The 15,581-nt window shown below is 43.4% G+C and overlaps 1 protein-coding gene across 8 annotated transcripts in view; it reads left to right on the top strand.

The window, feature by feature from the left end:
- The window catches only part of FAM13A (family with sequence similarity 13 member A), a 144,197-nt gene extending 129,094 nt beyond the window's left edge, over nucleotides 1–15,103 (top strand). For 7 of the 8 annotated variants that reach the window (XM_027892159.1, XM_027892161.1, XM_027892163.1 and 4 more), the window contains 5 exons: nucleotides 3,687–3,782; nucleotides 5,361–5,444; nucleotides 9,312–9,508; nucleotides 10,194–10,295; nucleotides 11,375–15,103. In XM_027892159.1, coding sequence (XP_027747960.1) covers nucleotides 3,687–3,782; nucleotides 5,361–5,444; nucleotides 9,312–9,508; nucleotides 10,194–10,295; nucleotides 11,375–11,501 — 606 coding nt within the window. In that variant the 3' untranslated portion in view covers nucleotides 11,502–15,103. The remainder of the gene's footprint in view (nucleotides 1–3,686; nucleotides 3,783–5,360; nucleotides 5,445–9,311; nucleotides 9,509–10,193; nucleotides 10,296–11,374) is intronic. The other variant, XM_027892162.1, reaches the window with a different exon arrangement.
- Nucleotides 15,104–15,581: the final 478 nt, after the last annotated feature.

The raw sequence follows: 15,581 nt of genomic DNA, 5'->3' as shown, positions 1-15,581 counted from the left end.
CCTGCAGGACAGAGCCTGCAGGCCCAGTGAGGCCAAATGCACATTATTTTGGCATCACACTCACTGGATTCCACAGACATCCAGTTTGTATGTTGTTTCCCATCCAACCAGGAAGTTTGCAGTTTTCTGGTATTAATGGCTAACTAGGAAGGCACTCCAGGGGAGTTGACAGGAGATTTGGCTCTTCTCCTGAGACAGAGATGGATTTTATCCATGTAACAGAGGAAGAGAATGGCCTGAGTTTTCTTGTACATTTGATCTTAACAAAGCCAAATTATTTATGAAGACAGGGAATTAAGCATTGTGTCGATCCCTGCTGTGGCAGAAACACAGTGGCTTCCAGGCCACCACGTTGGCTTTCTGTGAGTCCCTCTTTCTCTTTCAGTGATGACATTGTAATCTTTGCTACCAGCTGCATGGGTAAAGTAACTTGATGTCAGAGTGGTGCTAATCCTTTGAGCAGTGGCTTGGGAGCAGCAAATTACTGCTTATAAGGAGTACTTGATTAGTGCAGCTGACAAATCTGTCATTCTGCTCCTGCTTGAGATTCCTGATCTTTTCCTTCCTTTAGCTTCTGAATTATTTCCTTCTTTATCCATTGTTTTTAAAAAAGCCTCACTAATTTGTTTTAATGCCTTCATGAAGTACTGATATTGTACAGTCACATATATTAGCAACTGAAAATGGCATAGTTATATGAGAGGACATGCAGATTTATTCTCATGTAAATCAGGAAAAGGGAAGCATAAGGGAGACCACTTAACCTTCCCTGTCTTCTCCATGAGACCAACTCTGCTTTTGCTGCCTTTACAATGATACAAATCAACAGGTAGCATCCTTCTGAAGTGAACTCACTTGAATCTGTTTAAAAAAGAAACAAGCCCAGAGCCTATCTTGTCAGCACACCTTTTTTTCCCCCCCTTCCCTCGCTTCATTCATATAACTGCTTTTTAATTTTTTTGTTTGTAATTAAGCAGTCTATACCTAGCGACACTGAACTGCATGGCAAGGAAGACTGTAGCTGATCAGCTTTTGCTGTTCCTAGCTCCTGGCAGTGCAGCAGTGGAAAAGTACTGAGAGTTTGAGGAGAATGGGGATAGTTCAGCCAAGTTTTTTTTTTTTCTTAAAGACATTTAACTAAACAGGAAAAACAATGGAGCTCAGATTTATTGTGCAACTGGGTCTTTCTGCACCAGTGATACATGAACCTGCAAAGGTGGAACTGAACTGTTTTAGTTAAGCCAAAAGTCTGTCTCTGCAGAAATTCTTGAGCTGCTCTAACAATGCGAGCAATGGTCTGTTCCTCAGCTACAGCTCTTTTGCCATGTGGACTGTGCCCCAGAGTAGGTCAAAGGCTCCATTATTCCAAGAGTCTCTTTGCATTTTGATGTTCTCCCAAAATATACTCAGGCTTTGCTGGTCTTACGTATGTTTACTTAATGAGACAGTTTGCCTGTGTGCTAAACATTTACTTTCAGAATCTGCTTTCTGTTAAGTTTGCTGATGTAAGTCTCAGACTCCATATGCTTAACTTCCAATGCCTAAATTAATTTTCTGTGTTGTTGCTCCATACTGATATTCAGACACTGAAGCATATTGTTTATCTTTTCCATTCTTCAACATACCTAAGGATTTTTGCTTATGCCAAGGCTTATGTTTACTTTTCTGTACAGAACAGTACTGTTTATCAACTTTGAAATATTATTAATTGAATGCTTTAGTTCTCAGCCTCAACATGAGCCACAGCATAGTCTTGGTTTGTTGGGTTTTTTTAAGTAACAGAGACAGTATGAGCCAACAGTAGTGTTGTACCTCCTGTTCAACTAACTGCTAATCTAAAAAAGCCAGGATTAATATTACATATATACATATATTTAAGCAACCCACTTTTTACAGTTGAATTCTTGATTAGTTACAGAGAAATGTCCAAAGAGGGAGGCAACTTGCTAGCTAGTGCAATTGAGTGCAGACACATCAATACAAACCTCAGTACAAAGAGGGTTGAGTGAACTGTTTGATGCTGCTCACATTCCTCTAATCCATGTGAGCTGCTTACTCAACGAACAGGCAGTATCAGAGCCCTGCTGTGCTTTGGGGGTGTGGGATATTCAGGCCCTAGAGCTCAGACTGCCCATCTGGATGCCCCGTATCAGGCTTGGGCATGTTTACAGTGAGCAAAGAAAGCAGTAAAAAGATCTTCCTCCTCCTTCCTCCCTTTTCATCTGCCCCCAACATAGGAAACAGGCTTGGTTTTCAGGAAGAAGATGATACCTCCAGATTCTGAGTTCATCCCTGCCATCCCACTCCTGGCAATACTTACAGCCCTTATGCCCCTTGCACCAACACTCTCTCCTGCTCTAAAGGGAGGATGTGAAAGCTTTAGAAAGCTTACTCCAGTGAAAGTCAACTGCAGATAAAATAAAAGGCACTTCATTTTAAAATTTCCTCCCCATCTCAAGCTGTATTCCCTCTCCTCCTATTTCTGTTGTAGAAAAGGAGGCCACACACAGTTCCCCAGAGGTTACACTGTCAGTGATGATTTTTATATGGCAGTTGTTCAGGTGCTCTGGTGATTAGCAGCAGTAGAAAGCCTTGAGGAAGATAGGCATGACATCAGTTAAAGCTTCCCCATAAGAGCTTTATAATCTAAAGTTAGACAAAAGATCTAATGGAAGGACACTCATAATAGGATGTGGGTCAGACAGTGCTGAATGATGATCAGGTTCTGCTGTGGATTTTGTTTGTTTGTTTTCTAACCCTGCTGTAACACAACACTGAAGAAATAAAAAATCTTCTTCACAACAAGAACTTACTGGGACAGGCCTTTGCTTTCCCACACTAGCTGCTACCTGTTAGGTCTTCCCTTCTGCACTGTCAGTACTACTGACATCTTTTGGCTTAGCTTAAACCTGAAATTAAAACAGAAATTAATACTCTCAGTTTGTAATGCTCTCAGACTGAGGAGGGAGCACAACAGGCAGTTAGGAGTGGAGTTAAGGACAGAGCAATGTAAGGAATGCCTAAGGTGGGCATTACAGCACTGTTCTGTATTCTTGATGCCACACAGCCCTAGCACCTTTATCCCTTCTCAGCTCTGTCGTAACTTCTCCCCAGCAAGGTGACTGGAAGGAGGTGTGGAGGGCTAAGTTGGGTGGTTAAAAAGGTGAAAAACTGCTGGCTTGGACAGGAAATTAGGAGGAATAGAAAAGCCAGAAAGTCAGCTTTTATGAAATCTGTAGTTTAACCTACTTGGGGAAAGTCTCCTTATGTTGCAATATCCAGTCATTGCAGCTCCTTTCTCTTTTCCTGGGTCATAAATACAGCCTCTGAGGGCCAGCCACAGGAATAGGGATGGGAAACCGTGTACTTGTGATTGCAAGCACAAACTGCTGCCTCTGGGGGTCATTTTGCTCTGTGGACGTGGCACTTACTCAGTCATTTAAACCACCTGTCTCATACAGCCACCTTTACAAGACACTCCACCCACAGCTCAGCTGGCACTGCGCACAGGAGTTGCAAAGAGTTCACGAGCACTTGCATTACTGGTTTCAGGGCTAATGCTACTCTCCTCTTGGCTCCATACAATGCCCTTCAAGCCTCCTCGTACTAATGGTGATCTCAGGCATGTGAGTAGGAGTGGAGTACTGCTTCAGGCTTCATGGATCTCTTTTCCTTCTCCCTTTCAGGTTACCAAAAATGAACGACAGGTGATGAAGCCGTTGTATGACAGGTATCGCTTGGTCAAACAGATCCTCTCCAGAGCCAACACCATCCCTATTATTGTGAGTAGAACATTCTTTTGGGGGCTGTTTCTTTGTTTTCAAGCTGAGGAAGCAGGAACCACCACACTTTTGCATACAACACAGTCACTCAGGCCAAGTCTCAACCTCCCTGATCGCTCAAAGATCAAGCAAATGAGTGAGTCAGTGACACACCTTATACTGAAGTAGGGCAAAGCTGATCAAGGGTCTCTAAGTGCCCCCCCCATGAGCCATGGGACACATCTCACTTTGTGTTGTTTCTTCTCTTTCCATTGGGCTGCTGCTGTTACTTCATCGTCTTCTGTTTGGCTACAGCCTCACTTCCCTTTCCATACCAACCCACGCTGAGCTGTAGGTCTTTCATGCTTCTTGGTTACGCAGGGTTGTGTGTCAGGAACACAGACCTGTGTAGATCCCACAGGACATAGCAGTGTCCTTGGCTGAAAGAAAGGGCTGGCAGTCTTCTAATGCTTTGATTTGTATTAAAGAGATCCTGCAAGTGGTAGATACTCCCTCATTCAAAGTGGTGCTTTGGCAAGGAGACATAGCCACCAGCAAGGAACCCAACATAGCCCTCTAGGGAGCCAGTTCACTGTCGCTTTAGACAACTTGTGTAAGCCACTTTTTAAAAAAAAAAAAAAGATCTAAAAAACCCACACAGAATACTCGAAGCATTTCTACGGAAAGAGAATTCTTTTATCGTGGTTCCTGTTTACTCTGTCCATCATGTATGAACCTTTACTTTTTTTTGCTGTTCCCAAGCAGTGCTGATGTCCTGCCCACTTTTCGTAGATTGCCAGTGAAGTGAAAGGACTGGCAGTATAACTCAGTGCAGTCACACTGAGAAGTGAGGATTTTTTCTGCAAATAGTGGGAGATGGTCCTAGTCCTCCTAGCTGTTTAAAACAAAACAAAAAGCTGTTCCTACATGAATACACAAAATGCTCCACAAAATGGATGCTGTGAAGACAGTGCTGACAATCAGGAAGGAAGATGCCATGTAGGTGTGCTGTGGGCAGTTTAACACAAAGCTCTCAGAGGAGCTCAGGTCCTGTTTAGACACAAAACTGAAATTTCACAGTGGCTGTCAGAGGAGAGATGAGACCAGCTTTCCCCAGCCCCTTGAGTGAGAACAGTGAGAGGCTCATACAGAGTCAGGATGCATTTGAAAATCCATCTCTGCATCATTAGGCACTTCAGTAGGAAATCAGGCTCCTGGAAAGCAAGTCTGGAGAGCTTCGATGAGCTTTCACTGTAGCTCTGGAGAGCCATCCAGATGTTATGTGTATGGGCCTTGGGCTGGGGATTATTTTCCTGCAGCCTTTGCTTTGTACTTACTGCCCAGCTAGTATTCTACCATACAAACCTTTTTTCTTAAAGGAGATTGGCAGTGATGTCCTTTGCTAAGCAACATACTGAGAAAAATCAGCCCAAGGTTCAGGGTATTTGCAAGAAATGTTTTCTTTTCTGTGAGAAATAGATTTCTCCTGGTGGTCCAGCGATGAGCTGGGGGTGAATGTGTGGGTGAGAATGAGCTGAGAGCAGGTGGTGGAGGAGAAAGGGGTTCACAATGTAACATACTTGTTAACACCTGTCACAGGGTTCCCCCTCCAGCAAGCGGAGAAGCCCTTTGCTGCAGCCAATTATCGAGGGCGAAACAGCTTCCTTCTTCAAGGAAATAAAGGTGAAGACCTCCAGCTGCTAACTAATTGCTCAGTTTGCATCAATTTTCCCCTTATACCAATGAAAGAGAATGATTAATTTTTTTTTTCATCAGTGTTGATTTTTTTGCAGTGTCCTCCTGAAAAATCAGTAGGTGCTTTAAGCCTCGCCAGTTCTGATCAGATTCTTTCCTTGTTGTAGATAAGACTACAGTATTTCCTTGGCTTTGCGTTCTTTCCTATCCTTCTCCTTCCCCCTCCACATAATATATTTTATTTTGCTTCAAAAAAAAATAAAAATCACTATTTCCCTTGTATCTTGCTTTTTTCCGTGCTTCCCTGCTTTCTTTTTAATGACACTAACTTGTTTTGCGGTAGTTTCTCTCACTCCAAAGCTCTTTGGCTTGCACACAGCACCGTGGCAGGAATGAGCTCTCACAAAACTAACACTCTCACGTGGAGCCAGCCGGGACACTTACAGGATCCTGACCTACTCCCATTCATGTGCTTATTTTATCTAGGCTCTGTGTCACCACCTGGTGAAGGGTATTTCTAGCTAAGTCATGTGAGGATGGAAGTAAGAACAACTTGATTCTGCTAGTTAATGCTTGGTCATTTGGATGGCAGGATTGTCGTGTTTCTGCTCTTGCTGCTGTGGAATAATAATTCTAGGTGATGATGATTGCTACGATATTGGGCCTTCCCCTGTGAAGTCGAGTCCAACAGTGTACCAGGACAGAGAGCATGGAGCTGGGCCCTGGCTTACTTTTGGTACCCTTGCAATGCAACAAGGGAAAAAAGTGCTTCAGCACACTTGGGTCATTTATCTGTTACCCAGCCAGAGCCTGGTTAATAGTGTAAGTACTGCAGACTTAGACATCCAAGGTGATTTGATTACTAGGCAGTTACAGTAGATTGTGTATTAATGGACTGTTCAAGGCACATATTCATTGATACCAGATTGCAGATTGAAGATGTTGAGCTGCTGTTTGGAGGCTGGTTTATAATCACTGAGCTTCTTAGTATTTTCTAGATGACTGCTGGATCAGATCTGCAGTAGTGTTCTGGTGGGGGAGTATTCTTGTTTGCTTCTGTTTTTCCTTTTAGTGTGTCCTCTGTTTTTCACCTGTGCTTGCACCCAGAGTCAGAATTTCAGCTGTCAGTTATGGTGATTTCCGATGGCCAGCATGGCTGGTGCTGTGCCAGGGCAGCACCGAACCAGCTCAGCAGTGTCCTACGGGGGATACAAACCTGGAGAGGTTTCTGACTGAAGATTAGGGTGACAGCCTGTTAGCACTGACATGCCTGTTAACACTTAAATGGGGCCCTGTGAAGCTACATCTGACAGCTTTGTACTGAACTACACAGAACTAAAGAGAGGAAATGGCCAAAAGGCCCCAAAACAGCCCCTGCATAGATCCTTTAGGGGCAGAACCCTATTTGATAGGCCCCTGACAATCAGGTTGTTGGGGTTTTTTGGTTGGCTGGGGTTTTTTGAAGCATTTGAGAGAGATGGCTAAAATATTGAAAGGTGTTCTGAGGTGAAGCCTTACCAAAGATTTTGATGCAATATTGTGAATGTTGTGTTGAAAAAATCGTTGGGATTCTTGCTCTCTGTGAGTGCCAATGATAGGATACTCTATAGACTTTATATTTGTAGCTCTGGAATGCCTCATGATTACCCAAAGATCCAAGCAAGTCCACACTAAATGGATCTAGTCAATGAAGATCATTCTGGTTCAAGGTGTAAATGCTGGTACAGGTTTAAAATAAGATTCCTGTGTGAGAGTTGTGTAAAGGGAAGGCCTTAGATGGCCATTTCTATTTGAGTTCTTGCTGAGAATCCTCTTAATTTGCTCTTTCATTTGTAACAGCAAAATGTGATAGCCAGATGCAGTGTTTTGGCTCTGAGGTCTAAACCAATGAAATTTCTACAGTTCCTCTTCCTCCATGGTCTCCTGAGCTCCTTGCTGGTTTGGGCAGTGTGCTGGTGCCCTGGAGTGAGGCAAGACAGGCTCATGGTTATCTGTGGGGAAGACACCTTGCATCTGTCCTCAGGAGCAGTTTGTCACACTGCCTTATGAGAATTGTCCGTTTACTTTCTTTCCAGAAGCTCTCCCAGGAAAGGTCATGGGAGCTTCTCCTTTGGTGCCAGAGAGATTCTCCTAAAACAAAATGTACTGGTTTTGTTGCTTAGATTGACTTAGCAAATCCTTCTCTGTGCTACAGCAGGACTGTTGCTCTGCTGCAGCCCTGGTCGCCCTTACCTGTCCAGGCAGGATGGTGTGGTTGGGGACTGGTAAATGGACAGTCTTCCCTCCCCAGTTCAACTTGGAGTTGTTTGCAGGGTCTAAGAACAGTATGTGACTGCTGGTTTATGCCTTCTGTTTAAGCTGTACAATTTACATCTGGAGAAATGGGTCGCTAGGTATTGCTTTAACTTCCACAAGTTCTCTTTCCCTGCAGATTTTTCTAAGATGCATTCAAACTTCTCTATATCTTTTGTTGTTATTATTACTACTCAAAACTTCTTCCCAGCTAATGTTTATTTCACCCTCAAGCCTCAAGGTTGGTTGTAATTCTCAGCCTTTGGCTTTGAAGTGCATTATCACAGCCTAGAGCTTTAACTGAAATAGAAAACTCTGGGCAAACTATGATTTAATTTAAACGTGTGTGTTTATGAATCATTGACTTTGAGGATTTAATGGGACTAGGCCAGGTCCTAATGTTACCTTCTCCCTTTTTGCTTGAAATATGGGGGTAATCTCTTAGGAATAATTGAACTGTTCACAAAGAATCACACCAAAAAAAAGCCAAGAAAATGTCTTCTTTTGATCCCAGTGCTACAGTATATTTTTGTTTTGAAGACTTCAGTGATATTAGCTCTCAGAAGCTTTTGAAGATATGCATTTGCTTAGATCCTTTCTGGCTGGAGTTACGTGGCTGTAGAATAAATATATATATACACATACTTACATATTTAAGAGATTTACTGCCCATGCTGGCATTTACTACCACTCTCTCTCAAGCTCATCCCTCATTCTTTATATTAAGGTTGAAAACTGCCTTCTAGAAATGTCTCCATACATAAGAGACTGGGCCCTGTTCCCTGATAATTAAAATAATTTCTGGACAGTGTCACAGGGCAAGCCCTACATTCAAGAATGCTGTGAATTGGTAAATACCAAGTGCAGCAGGGACTTTCAGATCTCATGTCCGTAAATTTTGTCAAAAAATTGGAACACAACCAATTCATCAGTGTGCCTTGGGGAAACTGGAAATTGCGCTGTGCAGAGTTCAGACTTAGCGGTTTCCACTTCTGTTTTTAGTGTATTCCAGATAAATGTTCAGAGCTGATGTTGGGAACATGTTAGCAACAGCAGTCCTTTTCCAGTCAGTCATATCCCACATTTGGGTAATTTTAAGACTGATCTGAGCTCCTTGGTGTCACTGTACAAGTATCTGAGGTCTTGGATTCAGCCATTAGAGAGAGCTGTTGAGCTGCAACTATTGAGAGAATATTCCGCATTTTAACCTGGAAAACTTTTATGCTGCCAGGTGTATGATCAGAATACGTAAATTAAACAAAGAAGTGTGTTACTAAGAACACCAGGTTTTGGGTTTTTGTAGTCAGCTGTGTTGCCCTGGGTCTCCTTAACCAATCTGAGTCTGGTGGTTGCAGTTGCTCTGTCGTGCTTTGGGTATGGGCTGTCTTACTGATGGTCTCCTCGTGTCCTGTGTATTGCTTGGCAATTAAAGTGTTTGCTCTGCCTATCCACTTCTGTTCATACGTGTTCCCCAGTGCATGTGGTGAAAGGAGGAGGAACCTGTTTCTGAGAAGGGAAGCAGTAACCTGTTCTGTTGTGGGGATGCTCTGTCCCTGTGTGTAGGAGGAAGAGGAGGGTTCTGAAGAGGACAGCAACGTGAAGCCAGATTTCACAATTACCATGAAAACAGATTTCAGCGTGCGCAGCTTCTTGGATCAGCTGGAAGATGATGCTGATGGATTTGTTTCCCCGGTGGATGACAAGATGCCATCTAGGAGCAATCAGGATATGGGGCTTTCAAATCTCCATGAAGCATCCATGTATGTTGAATTCACAGGCAACTTCAAAAAGTTATTTCTTGCTAAGATAGCATTTTATTTGTCAGAAAAATCTCTAGATTTTTTTTCCATTTATGATCTGAGTCAGAAGGTTTCGTGCTTTATTTTTAAATGCAATAGACCCTCATATGAAACAGTTTGGGAAGAAACTACCTTGTCCTGATACTGATACTTGGCTTCTGCATCTTCGGGTTCCAGCACTAAATAATAGCCCCTCTTCACCAGTGGCAAGCCTCTATTATGAAAACCCTCTATTCTACAAGGTTTTTGAGGTTTTGGACAGGTCAAGTGGAACTAGCTTTGCTAGTTTCAAACAGCTAAGTGTGATGCAAACACATGTAGCCTTAAGTTGTGACCATTGCATCTTGAACCTAGAAAAGTCACCAAACCCAGATCCATCTTCAGCAACTCAGTTTCATAGAATTGTGTGCCTTGGGGAAATTGGAAATTGTGAAATGCACACTTGACCTCCTTAGAGGCTTCAGCTGAAGTGTATGATCATTTTTCTGAACTAAATTTGGAGAGCTTTTGGTTTCAAGTAACATGAGGTTGCCAGAGCAGCTCTGTTGCTTGGCATACACACAACTATACATTTGTAGGTTTACTGTATGTTTCCTGTTATAATTGTGTACATATGTATAATCTTATTTATCTTTAAACCCCATAGCCCTGAACTGTTAGAGCAACTCCAAGAAGTCAGGGAAGAGAAAAAGCGAATCAGAAAAAAATTGAGAGACTTCGAAGATAATTTTTTCCGGCAAAATGGAAGGTAATAATTTCTCATCTGCCTCTCTGTTATTCAGCTGCTTTTAGTCTGTTCTGCATCTACAGAGAGCTCCAAAAATGGAAAGTTACCTGAATTCATTATTACGTATTTCTTCACAATTGTTACCATTTAATACTCACATTTATTACAGTTGCCTATTAAAATTAATTACTTTCCCCTGCACAGACACACACACACACACACACACACACACACACACAGAGGCCAAAGAACTTCAGGGATCATGGCCTCTTAGAAAACTTTGTCTTAGGACAAGCAGAGGGAAGCAAAAGTACAGACTCTGAAAATCCAGCTACCTCTAGCACAGCTGGCAGGAATGGTGGAAGGGTTATTCAGTGATAAAAAAATTGGGTTTTTTCCTAATGATATACGTTTAGATTTCTGTCCTGTTCTTGCTTGTCTGCGAGGTATTCAGACACTAGTTTAACAAGTACTTCTGCCTTAGTGTAGCTGCTTTTATTGTTTTCAGAAAATGTCCCTTATTAATGAGCTGATAGATGTTTTCCTATTTTTGCAGTCTTAAATTATCTTGTTTCTTGCTACCAGCCGTCATCCCTAGAGGGTTTTGTAAAATCACTGAAAACTTAAAAGTTTTCGTGTAAGCTAAGAGCAATCTGATCAGACGTCACATTTCTTTTCAGAAGTGTGCCTGTGTGCCTGTTACTGTAAGTGCTGTGATGCCAGGCCAGGAGGGGCTGTATTTTGTTTTGTCATGCTAGCAGGCTGACACTCAGGTGGCTCCTGAGTTGTTTTCCAGCTGTTGTGTAGAGGCTGGCAATTTCAGAGAAGCAGGGCATGTTTCAAATAAGGCTTTCCATTTGGAACCATGGGATTATGTTCCGCTTCAATACACAAGTGTCCCACACTTTGATCGAGCAGTTTGTTTGCCCCTCATTTTGTTTTTTTTTTTCCTTGAAGGATAAAAGTGATGGTTTTTTTCCCTGATGAGGAGTGGAGGGGAGGAGATGCTTTGTAGGTCTTGTTGGGGGATGGAGGGAGGCTGCTGAGCGGAGGGCATTCCTGTTACAGAGACCTTCATGATCTGCTTTCACTCCCACTAGGAATGTGCAGAAAGAAGACCGCACTCCCATGGCTGAAGAATACAATGAATACAAGCAGATAAAGGCCAAGCTGAGGCTGCTGGAAGTCCTGATCAGTAAAAGAGATATTAGCTCCAAGATCATGTAAAGGAGGAGATTGTTTTTGCCAATAAACAAAGAGGAGAGAGCACCAAATGGACAAATGCATGAAGTGGATGCAGCGGGAGCCTGACCGGGGAGAGCTGAAGAGCTCCCTGGGAACTTAAAGGCCATTCCCAGAGGTGGGAGAGGGAGGAGAGGTGGATTTCCGTCACTCTCTACACACTGTTGCCCACTCTTTCTCCAGGCCTGATGCCCAAAATGGAGTTTGCCAGTGTAGGAGACACGACACTGCGCTCAGTGACTGCACTGAAGGGATCCTTCTGTATTGATTTGCTTACAGATCCTGTAATATTTAGAATATCAAAGCCAACCATGCTATTCTTTTTTTTCCCAGGATATTATAGCAAGAGGCACAGTAGGATGAATAGTAATGAAATCATCAAATAGCTTCTACCTTAGTTTAACAGACAAGTGCCCTGGCGGGTCTCATGTAAAGATCAGGTAGGGCCAAGACTGTTCTCTTGTAGCTACAGTAAAGATTTGCTCAGACTTTTGACCTGACTGTTTGGAGTCCAGCATCTTCTGTTGCTCTAGAGAAATGCTCTGAGAATCTCATCACCATCACCAGAGCTGGTGTGAGTTGCAGTTTTGCCCAGGTTTGAGTTGGGTTTTCTCCCCACCTTTTTTGATGGTCAATTCAACTGAAGTAGAAGAAAGTACCTACATCTGTTTGCGATGATAGTAAAGCAAATGAGCCGTGCAGGAGGGTTCTTGCCAGCTTGTTCCACTTAGAAGGTGGTACTATGACATTATGACTATTATTGGGCAGCTGGGAAGAGAAGAGTTTTTAAAAGCTTAAAGTCATAATTCCTTGGGATTTTGGTAGTTGGTTAAATATCTGGTCTAAAGTATCTGGAAGGTATCTGAAAAGGACCCACCCCATTAGTACTTCATCATCTGATGCAAATATCTGAGTCTAAGCTGAGCAGTCCACATGGGTGTCCCACATACTCACTAGCCTAAATTTTAAAGTTCTTTTATGTACCTCACCACTGTGTGGGCTGCAGCAGCGACACTGTGGTGGTGGCAGGAGAGGACGGTCTCTTCTTCCTGGTGTGTAGGAAGTACAGCAGCACAGAGGATACTGCAGGGAACTGAGAGCCCAGAGCCATGTTCTGTCTGTGGAGAGGGCCTGTGTCTCGGGTGCAAGTTCTGACAGTTCAGTGTTTTCAGATTTGCTTGTGACTTTCAGAAGAGTGTCCTGGGACAACTGATTCAGGTGCTTGTGTCAAACACGCTGCCTGAAGGAGAGAAAGGCAGCAAGTTGCTGAGGGCTCACAGTTCTGCTGTCCTGGGCCACCTGGGCTTGCTCTCCCACTCCAGAGATTTGAGTTCACCCCTTGGTCTGCCCAAGCCAGGGCTTGACCCTGATGCCCCAGGGAGAGCACATCCATAGTACTTTAGCTGCCCAGGGGATCCTTGCCAGCGTGCAGAAGCCAAATGGCTGAGATGAAATCGAGTGCCAATTGTAGCCAGGCCTCATGCACATTGCACCAGAGGAGCCAAGAGGACCACCAGAACAACTCCTCCCCCTTCCCTCTTTGGTATGGGCAAGTAGGCTCAAGGGTTGTGGTAGTTTCACTTGCTGTATGTGCTGTGTTAATTCTTGCCAAAACTACTGCTGTTTTGGTCTCTTCGGGATCCCATGAACTCTTCAAAAGGCAGCCATCTTCCAGTGGGTTGCACGTGCCCATTCCTAGTCCTGATAGGTAAGGCACTGATGTGCATTAGTGAAAGCACTTAGGATGGGAACTCATGGGTTGGTTTGGTTTTTTACTGACTGCAGAATTGCCTGTTCTATATAAACCCAGCAAGGACTGAATTTCATATTTCCAGTGGTCTGGAGGACTTGTGTGGTGACCCGGAGCTTGGCTCTTCAGAGGTGCTGAGTTCTCATCTCCTGAGAGATATTGGACTCTGCCTCTGCAAAACTGATCCTTTGGGTGTGTTAACTGGGCTGACAGATGGGCTCAAAAAGTGCTTTTGAAGGTGTTTGACTGGAAGGGAAGCCTGACCAAGGTAAACCCCTGTCCAAACAGTGGGCAGCCCAGAAAACAGAGCTGTGCCTTTGTCCTTCAGCCTGTTTGTGCAGGCCTTTCCTCTCATAGTCAGCTCTCCCTAGTTATTTTATGTAAGGCAGCTGAGCCAAACTGGCTGCAGTGTCACTCTGCTAGTGAAAGTGTGAGATGAGAAAGGATGTTGAGTTACCAAAAGGTCCTTAGCACTGGCTCATTTTTTTTTATTGTTCAGGCCCAGTTCAACAAAACAAAAACCTGGATGGTGAGTATGTGCCTCAAGCTGGTCTGCTTTGGGATTTTGCTGAATTACAATGGACTAAAGCTTGGGTGCTTTGCTGAATCTGGGCCTGGACCCCTTTTTGAATGGACGAGAGAAGCAATTTCTGCCCTTTTTCATAATCATGCATTTTTTCAGTGGGCCAAGGCTTCCCAGGAGTATGTTTTCTCTGTTTATTTTTAAAAGCCTGTTTGCACTGTGTACTGATAAATTATCTGTTTTGCTGGGTTTTGCCCCTGACAAATCTTGATAAATGATATGTAGGGAACAGTCCATTTTATTTTTAAACTGATAAGATTGTAGCATTTTCTGATGCTTAGTTACCGCTGTTTACATGGTATATTGCTAGAATTTCAGATAGTTTCTATGAAATGTAAGTACAGTTATGCACTTTAGAGAGTTTATATTTTTGGACTTTGAAAACTAAAAGTAACAAAATCTGTTAAGTGAGATTGTACATTAAAAGAACGAACCCACACCTAGCCAGTTTCTCTTTTTAAACTGTTCACATCTTTCCCCGTGGCAAAAAGAGAGCAAAAGTTCATCTGCCTAGTTGTGAACTGCCAGAAAAGACTGTTGTAGAGAAGTGAATTTTAAAATTCCGGTCCTGGAAAGATGTGTACAAATGCTGAACTCAGTCCTGGGTTTGCAGATGCTGTGACTCCCCTCTCCCAGGCCTGCACAGGAGGAGGGCTCCTGAGCATTAAAACGTTGTCTTTGTATCTCCCACAGATGATCTGAGTTCCCACTAACCACAAATAACCAGGAGTTATGTTTGCCCTGCTACACCAAGTCAATCCAAGCAACAACTGTGTGTTTTGTTTGATAATTTGTCTGTGCCAACGTCAATGACTGTTGACTGGAGAACATTAAATACAAGACTGTGCTTTTTAAAAGGTGTGAAGTACTGTACAAAAATGTACTTTATGTGATATAAATAAGCTGTTTTAGTATAAGACAACCTGTTTCCATGTTGCTAGAACAAACTGTCTGCTGTAGATGGCAGTACGGTCTGTTGGGCTTCCCATCCACTGGGGCCGTTTCAGACGTGTGTGTCTGTGTGTTACCACACTGTGGTATAATAAATCACTGTGGTTTATGTAAATGATGGCCATGAACGGGTTGTGGACAAAATAAGAGGTGAAGAGTTGTGAGAGTTAAAGATAGAAGAAAAACTTGTCATTCTTACAAGTTGCATTTGGTTTTATTCTGTTTACTCCTGAGTAAAACAGTTTGAATAATGATGTTTATGTTAAAGGCAGTGAAATTAAAGCATCTTATCTTTTAATCATTCTTCTAACACATGAGTCGTTATTCCTGGTGTGTGCAAGTTTCAGAGGGACATTCTGCTGCCAGACATCTTTGAGCCTGAGGAGTCCTCTCTGGAGGTGTTTGGAAATCTGTGATGGACCACTGCTGAGGTGAGAGCCAGGCTGGAGTTGAACTGGTGGCCATCAAACAGCAGGGCCATCCCAGGGCTGCTCTGTTCCCCTTGCTGGCTGGGAGAACAAGAAGCTCGGCTGCCAGAGGCTGGGAACCCGGCCTGGGCTTTGACACATGTGAACCAGCTTGGTGCCAGGTGTACACACAGGGCATGGTGTTGTACTTCAGGTTGGTTTCTGTCTGACTTTGGGTTCACACTTTCTGTTTCCCATCTCTTGGGGGAGGCATACCATGTCTTCTGGCTGTTGGAAAAGGAATTGGGGTGCAGATTGGTTTCTCTAAGCCAAGCCTAAGAGGGGACTCTGTTTGCTCATGTGCAGATAGGGAA

The sequence above is a fragment of the Empidonax traillii genome, unplaced genomic scaffold, assembly GCF_003031625.1.
Source record: "Empidonax traillii isolate 1590-97213 ecotype Southwest subspecies unplaced genomic scaffold, ASM303162v1 scaffold340:size591717, whole genome shotgun sequence".
Lineage (NCBI taxonomy): Eukaryota > Metazoa > Chordata > Aves > Passeriformes > Tyrannidae > Empidonax > Empidonax traillii.
The sequence above is the reverse complement of the archived record's forward strand: the minus strand, read 5'-3'. Positions and strand labels throughout refer to the sequence as shown.